The following is an 8,011-nucleotide window of genomic DNA, read 5'->3' as shown; positions in this document are numbered from 1 at the left end:
TGTAGATAAAGTCATTTATTTTTTTTCTTTTCAAACTCTTCAGTGAAATTTATTTATTTTTTATATTAATTTTATTGAGAAATAAATGGCATTGAGTCAGTTTCAGAACACATTAGTAGGACAGTTAGAATAATTAATACATTGCATACTGCTGTCCTCATAGTACTTATTGAAAGTACAAGATGCAGACATGATATCTTGTCTAAACACTATTAGTACAAATCATTCTTCTCATTGAACTAAGAGAAAGTAACTATACATCTATCCTAATTATTTTTTATTTAATAGGGATTTGTTAAGCAGCTAGAATTATACAGGCAATGTTTTAAATGATTGAAAAGCATAGCACTGAACCCTTTTTTTTCCCCATAATTTTATTGATAAACAAATAGCAATGAGACAGTTTCAAATCAAATTGGCAGGATAGTTTCAATGATTAACACATTGCATACATTCTTCCTAGTGGTTAATTGCTGTACAAGATGCAGACATGATATCCTATCTACAAACACCATTAGAACAAATCATTCTAGTCATTAAGAGAATGTAACTACATATCTATCCTAGCCACTTTGAATACACAGATACAAAATGGACATTCACCTGTATACCCTTTTTTGGTTAAGTTCCATTATTTGAATATTATAGATGTGTAAACTCAGTAAAATATTCTAAAAGAGTCTAGTAGCCCATAATAGTATTGGGTCTTCTGCTTGACTGGCAATGTCAGAAATTGTTGACTTGAGTCCCCTACAGCTCATCATAAGATACAGGGTATCTCTAGGTTAGAGATGAAATCTCTAAGGTAGAGATTTCATCCACACAATGGGACATCTAGACACCTGCCTGGAGCAGGCAAGAGAAGAGGCCTAGCCTGGAGAGTGGCCTGCAGAGCTGCACCTCCACTCTCACTGTCTATGGCTGAGTCCTGCCCCAGATACCACCAAGAATGTGCAGTACATTCCCTAAGCTAAAGCCAATTAGTGTAATAGGCAGCTATCACCAGCCAAGGATCACAGGCGCCTGGAAGGCCCGCACAGCCTGGGGCTCAGTTAGGATCCCCAAGGGAATCCCCGCCTTAACCCAAGCCCTGCTCTCATCACCATGCTCACTACACAACAGTATAGGTGCTGCCCCATCTTCCCCGACTACCTTCATCCTCTATCTTAATGTTTCTGCTCTGGACCCTCCCAGTCATGGGCTGAATCATATGGAACCATGAGACAAACTACACCTCCCCTGCTTTAAACTGTTGGGGTCAAGAATGGTCTCAGAGAGTCACCTAGAGAGAAAATATTCTCTCAGGCTTTCACAGAAAGCAAACTGATCAAGCAATGGCTGTGACTTATCCACATGGCTGACATTCACAAGGGATCTGCAAACTGTGGTACAGGGTTTCAGGATAAATCCTGAGGGTATTTGACTGACCTTATCAGATACAAAAGCTACATTTCTTGTTATATAGGTCTTGCTTTATCTTGGTCTTAACCATCTAGCAGAAAAGTATAAAAACAAGGCATAAAAAGTAAATTCATATTAATATGCTGAGCTGTAAAAGGCCCAAGTCAACAACTTCTGACATTGTCAGTCCTACTAATAACCCGCTACTATTATGGAATATTGATCTATATTGGATTATTTCATTAAATTCATGCACCTACAATATTTAAATGGCAATGGAATACCCTCCTCTGACAAACTAAATAAAAAAAGAAAGACATAAATGAAGGACCATTTTGTAGTGAGGAAAAACATATATTAGTTAGGATAGATATACAGCTACTTTCTCTTAATTCAATGAGAAGAAAGATTTGTACTAACAATATTTGGACAGAATATCATGTCTGCATCTGGTACTATGAATAACTACTACAAAGACAACAATATGCAATGTATTAATTATTGTAACTGTCCTATTAACGTGTTTTGAAACTGTCTTATTGCTATTTGTTTCTTAATAAAAATAATTTAAAAAACAAAAGCAAGTCTCAGAGATGGGAAAACTAACACACTCAACCTGAATGTCCCTGCAAGACACCGGCCTTGGAGTTCTGCCCCTTCCTCTGTGGGATTTAGGACAGGTGCTCAGCAAAGAGTTCTGCTGTATGGTAGCGTTGGGCTTCCCCAGGTCAAAACAGAAGAGATCTCCAGGTTTCAACAGGACACACTCAATTGATGCTGAGGTCCTTCTCCATGGAGCCCACATGTGCATGGAGAACTGCAGTAGTGTAAACACTAATGATAATAATGACGTTGATAGTGATGTGGATGTGAACACACCACTGAGTTTCAGACCCAGAAACATCCACTTGTCAATGATATTGTTATTATTGGAGAGAGGGACACAAATGTTTTGATCTCAAAATATAAAGACAAGTATATAAGTGCTATATGAGGTGGCACAATGTTTTCTACACTCCTAGAAATTTTATAGAAGCTGTTAGCTTTTTCTGTAGGCTCCATTTTACTAGGGAAACACAACAGAGAAAGCCTTACACTCCCAATTCAGTGATGGGAGCTGAGTCTGCTCCACTTCTCTGCACATTAAAAAAATCCCACCTCACTGTGCTGCACGGGGCAGGTCAGGGTAAGCATATGCATATAGTAACAGAATGAGGCTGGACTCTGTCCATAGTCTCTCAGGTGACAGCAGTTTGAGAGTCACCTGAAAGTGATTAGTCTCTGTTATGAGTCTCTCTTACCAGCAGGGGACAGCAGAGCTACAGCCAGAAAGTAGAGCTGCCCAGAGGAAGCTCAAATAAAGCTTCTCTTCTGGATGTTTAAGAACTAAAGTTTGCAGACCAAAAATTAGAGAGCTAGATGGGCTAAAAGAGATGGGACATAAGAGAACCTGTACTGTAACATTCTGTAACTCAGTGGTGTCCCAAATTTTCTGATCAAGATGATGGGACCACAAGGGAAAGTGATCGATGATGTAGAGTGTGCCTACATAGATTCACCTAGAGAGAAAAAAATTCTCTCAGGCTTTCACAGAGAGCAAACTGGTCAAGCAAAGGCCATGACTCATCCAGATGGCTGATACTGACAAAAGTCAAGGTGCTGACTTTTGACAAGGTGCTGTACATAGTTCCAGGGTAAATCCTGAGGGGATTTGACTGACTTGTCAGATAGCAAAAGTTAGATTTTTTGTTATGTAGGTCTTGCTTTAACCTGGTCTTAACCATCCAGCAGAAAAGTGTAACCAAGTGGTGTAATAAGTAAAGTTATATTACTATGTTGAGCTGTAAAAGGCTCAAGTCAACAACTTCTGACAATTGCCAGTTGTGCTGATAACTCACTACTATTATGATCTATTGGACTATGTTGGGTTGTTTTGCTGAATTCAAGTATTTGGACAATCTTTGGACTGTCTACAAGTATGAAAAGGTCCTTTAAAGACTTCTCCAAATACAGCTTCTCTAACTGCAATGGAACACCCATCTCTGACACAACAAAACAAAAAGGGGATATGTTGGGAGCCATAGAAACTAGGAAATTGATCAAATGTGTGTAGGTAGGACTAGGCCTCAGTGTCTAAAGCAAACAAGCTACCTCAATCCTGAGATAAATATCCTCTCTGGTTAAAGTCAGTTATTGTCACTAGGCCACCTTGTATTACATGTCACTAACTTTGCAAAAGTACAAAAAAGACCATTTTGTTGTGGAAAAAAGTAGATTACTAAAAATAAATAAATAAAGACTATGTCTGTGGGTCAATGGGAGTCCAAAGGTTGGCCCTTGGATTAGAAGTCAGGGCGGGCACTTGTCACCATGGTCTGAGGATCAGGCTCACACACTGTCATCCGAGTATACAGACAGGAAACAGAAATGAGGCTGATGCCAGCACTCTAGGAGGGAGTTGAGTGTGAGTGCAAAGTACTCCCAGGTGTCCTTCACCCAGCGTGGCTGCCTGGGCCCCCTGAACCTCTAGGATACTGTTTCTCACTGTCTAGTAGTGGCCCTGGAGCTCGTGCCTCTGCTTGGTGCCCTTCAAGAACTCCCTGCTCACTCCTGCCTGACCCTCCTCTTTCCATCTCTAGGCACACCAGCTGTGGCACTGCAGCTCTAGTGCTCAGATGAAGTCTCAGGTCAGGTGGAAGAAGGGACACTTCAGACCTTGTCCCTGCATGGGGCATTGACAGACTAACTGAGGAAAATCTACAGTGATGGTAGATTCTCACCTGTTGAGTCACAGCTGTGACCTGAGTGCCACCCTTGGTTCCATGGCAGGACACTCCTGGATACAAGGGTCCATGACCACACACCTTCCTGCTCGGCCGTGTGTGGCCACAACCCTGGAGAGGTCAGCAGAGACCACAAACCAGAAATATGTTTCTAAGCTGGGTATATTTTCTGATATTCAACAAATATCAGAAATCTGATATTAAAAAAATCATGCTAAATACATAAGCTCCAATTCTATTACCTCAGACACAATACCCCACACACCTAGGACTCAAAAGGAGACACCTACTTTGGGTCACAGTTTCAGGGGATTCAGTCCACAGCCAGCTGGCTCCATGATGGAAAAATCATGGCAGAAGGGAGGGGCAAGGCAAAGACATTTACTCAGGGTGGCAAGAAAGTAAAGCACTGATCAGCAGCGCCAGAGAGGCAGCAACTAGAAGCCGTATGTGGTACCAGGGTAACTCCTCCATGACACACCTTGTCATACCCAAAGTGTGATTTACAAAATCTCTAGGTACATCTCAATCCATCAAGTAGACAAGATGTAAGCTCGACCACCACACCAGTTCCATTCCTTATCTCCTTTGGGCAGGAGGAAGTAATAAAAGGAAAGAAACACAGACTGTGAAAAGAGAGCATAAATTTTGAAAATTTGGATGAATCTACAAAAGTAGACTTTTGTTTTGTTTTGTTTGAATTAGGTTCTTGCTAAATTGCTCTGGCTGGTCTCAAACTTACAAACCTCCTGTCTCAGGCTCCCAGAGTGCAGGGACTACAGAAATGTACCATCAGTTCTCAAGGAATAATATCATGTGTGAAAGGATTTTAAAAAGTACCCTTAACAACCAGGGCCTCTTTCCAATGAGATTATAAACGAGACCAAAGTGCATCTAGGGGACCAGAGATTTCAGGAAGAGGAAGGTAAAGTGAGTCAGGTGCTATGTCCCATCTGTCAGAAGAACCTAGGTCACAGCCCTACTGAGCTTCATCCAGCACACACCACAGGCCAAGAGGGTTGAGATGGGGTTCCTGGGATCAAACTATGAGCACTAACTAGGTCTGTGGATCTTGGAGGACAAAACTGATATTTCTTCTAAAGAAGTAGCTGGAAGAAATGGGACTCCACCCCTGACTCCTCATTCTGCTATTCTGACCCCCATGGCAGACAGGAAAGCTCCCTGAGAGTCCTCAGCACTGAGCCCCAGGGGTGGAGTCACTTTGCATAACCACCAAACACTGGCCCCAAGGGACCCGGGGGAATAAGAGAGGCCTGGGGTGGCCCAGCTTGCTGCAGACCTCAGGACCCAGAGCTCTGGAATTTCTCCATCATGTCTTGGAATCACCTCCTGCTTCTGCTCTTTTCTCTGTGCACAGGTGACCTGCCCAGGCCTGGTCCCCAAGTTCTGCCACCCCTGGGGCCTGAGCCACACTGACCCCAAACTATGAGTTCAGCCCAGGCATAGTCTGTGGATGGGATCAAGGAATGTGTCATTACTCCAAAGTCCCCCTCTCTTCTCTCCTGTAGGTGCCATGGCCTCCTATGTCCTGACACAACCACCTTCAGTGTCGGTGGCCCTGGGAGAGACAGCCACCATCACCTGCTCTGGAGAGGCACTGCCAAAAAGATATGCATATTGGTTCCAGCAACAGCAGCCAGGACAGACTCCTGTGCGAATAATATACAAAGATAAGGAGCGGCCCTCAGGGATCTCTGAGAGATTCTCTGGCTCCAGCTCAGGGACAACAGCCACCCTGACCATCAGCAGCGCCCAGGCCGAGGATGAGGCTGATTATTATTGTCTGTCATGGAATATTAATGGTACTGAAACCACAGTGATACAAATAGATAAGGAAGTGAGACAGAAACCTTTCCTGTCTGTGTCACTCTTCCTCCCGCCTTAGGAGGAGCGAAGACAAAGCCGTGCCCAGCAGTCCTGGTCCAGCTCACCCAGATCTGATGTTCCCAGCCTGCCCTTCCTCTCATCCCACAAGGCAGGCAGCACAGAGGGAGCATGAGTTGTGGATTTAGGGCTGATAGGACCAGGCTGTCCTGGTGTTTTCTGGGCTCTGGAGTGAGACAGAAATGGAGACCTAAGAGGAAGGAAAGTCAGAGGGCATTTTACTATATTCACCAGTGAAATGAAGACCAGGCCAGAGTCTCAGAAAACAGTTCTCTTAATTCATCTTCCTGTGTGCTGGAGTCATAGATCCATGCCTCCACATCAAGCAAAAATAAGTGAATTTTTCTACAGAGATCATGAAGAAAAAAGGTTGATTAGGAGCAAAATTACATTCAATCATGATAAGTAGGCATTCTCTGCCAAGCACTATCTTTCTTACCCACAGGGTTGATCTTATTCATGAAGGTTCATTCTGTCCAGGATGTTCCTAACAAGATTCTTCCAGTAGCAAATCAAAACACGCAAGCAAAGGTGTGAAAATGGGCCAGCTCCAAGGCCCAGGAAGCCCTACAGGAGCTTCTGAGGTGGGCAGGGGGGAAAGGGGTGGAAGCACGGGGAGGGAAAGGCAGGGAGGAGCTGATGGGGCCACACTCACAGGAGGTCAGAGTAAATACATCTGTGCCATGTGGCTCTCTTCTTATTTTTTAATTTTATTTATTTATTTACTTTTGTCTTTTTGAGATAGGGTCTTACTATGCAATTAGGGATGGCCTAGAACTCACTTTACAGCTGAGGCTGGCCTCAAACTTGCAGTAATCCTCCTGCCTCAGCTATTTCTGTTTTTTCTTTCTTTCTTTCTTTTAATGTATTTGGTACAGGCTCTGCAGGATCTCACTACATAGATCTCACTCATAGTGATCCTCCTATTTTCAGCCTTCCAGGTTCTGGGACTACAGGCCCACACCACCACATTCAGCCTCAACTGCTTCTCAGCGTGCTCCAGCGGCAGGGCCGGCACTGCACTCCAGGGATCAAAACCCGGTCCCTGCCAGCTATTGCTTTATACTAGACTCCTAAGAGTAGACGGTGCTTTCTTTGTGTGCGTCATGGCCAAAGGCGTTGCACAATGTTTCTGTTCACAGCTCTCGGTCATGCGAAGGGAAGTCAGCTTCCCTGCATCTCACGAATACCCATTCTTAGAAGTAGTACATTGTTTAGGCAACAAATACTTTCTTTTTATTAACATTAAAAGGCTTCTGGCCCTGCAGGCATAATTGTCCAAAATCCAAATCCTTGAGTCTTAGAAAGAGAATGTTGAGAACTAAACTGCGTTATGTACAGGTCCCCACTTCCCACGAGAACATTAACATTAACTACACAAGTGTGCTACTAAACTTAACAATGAATAGATATTGATTATTACTTTTCAGGAGATGAGCCTGACATGAGGAGCAAAACCAGACAGCTGAATATCACCAGTGCCACCAGAAACACAGTCTCCTTTGGTATCTGCCAGGGAGGGGACAGCAGAGATGTCCTTATCATGGCCACAGGAATCAGGAAGGACAATTCACCAGAACAAGAAAGAGAAGACTTTTGGAAGAGAGGGGCACGGGATGCCCAGATGAGGGAAACAGGGGACATGGGTTGGACGGAAGGAGCAGGAAGGGACCCTGTGCCAGGGCTCTGATGTGGATCTTCTGGAGGGAATCCTGGCCCACTCGCTGCTTGTCTAGGGACATTGAGAGAAGCATTCAGCCTCCCAGGAACGGCTCCCTCCTCAGTAGACAGAAGAGGACATTGTGCTCAAGGCTAAGCTTGCTGCAGCATTGTTAAGAACGTGTGCTTATAGAGAACAAACTGGCCAAGCAATGACCGTGACTCATCCACATGGCTGACACTGACAAAAGATCTACAAACTG

General features: G+C 43.9%; 3 protein-coding genes across 6 annotated transcripts in view; all 3 read left to right on the top strand.

Annotated features, from left to right (window-relative positions):
* The window catches only part of LOC101585743 (immunoglobulin lambda-1 light chain), a 734,743-nt gene that overhangs the window by 426,293 nt on the left and 300,439 nt on the right, over positions 1-8,011 (top strand). The window lies entirely within an intron of this gene.
* LOC101592830 (immunoglobulin lambda-1 light chain-like) overlaps positions 1-8,011 on the top strand; it is a 475,660-nt gene that overhangs the window by 176,939 nt on the left and 290,710 nt on the right. The window lies entirely within an intron of this gene.
* LOC101586143 (immunoglobulin lambda-1 light chain-like) overlaps positions 5,492-8,011 on the top strand; it is a 289,018-nt gene continuing 286,498 nt past the window's right edge. Inside the window, exons 1-2 of the mRNA XM_023720907.1 lie at positions 5,492-5,562; positions 5,714-6,017. Coding sequence (XP_023576675.1) covers positions 5,517-5,562; positions 5,714-6,017 — 350 coding nt within the window. The 5' untranslated portion in view covers positions 5,492-5,516. The remainder of the gene's footprint in view (positions 5,563-5,713; positions 6,018-8,011) is intronic.

Source organism: Octodon degus, unplaced genomic scaffold, assembly GCF_000260255.1.
Source record: "Octodon degus isolate 3935 unplaced genomic scaffold, OctDeg1.0 scaffold00079, whole genome shotgun sequence".
Taxonomy (NCBI): Eukaryota; Metazoa; Chordata; class Mammalia; order Rodentia; family Octodontidae; genus Octodon; species Octodon degus.
The sequence above is the reverse complement of the archived record's forward strand: the minus strand, read 5'-3'. Positions and strand labels throughout refer to the sequence as shown.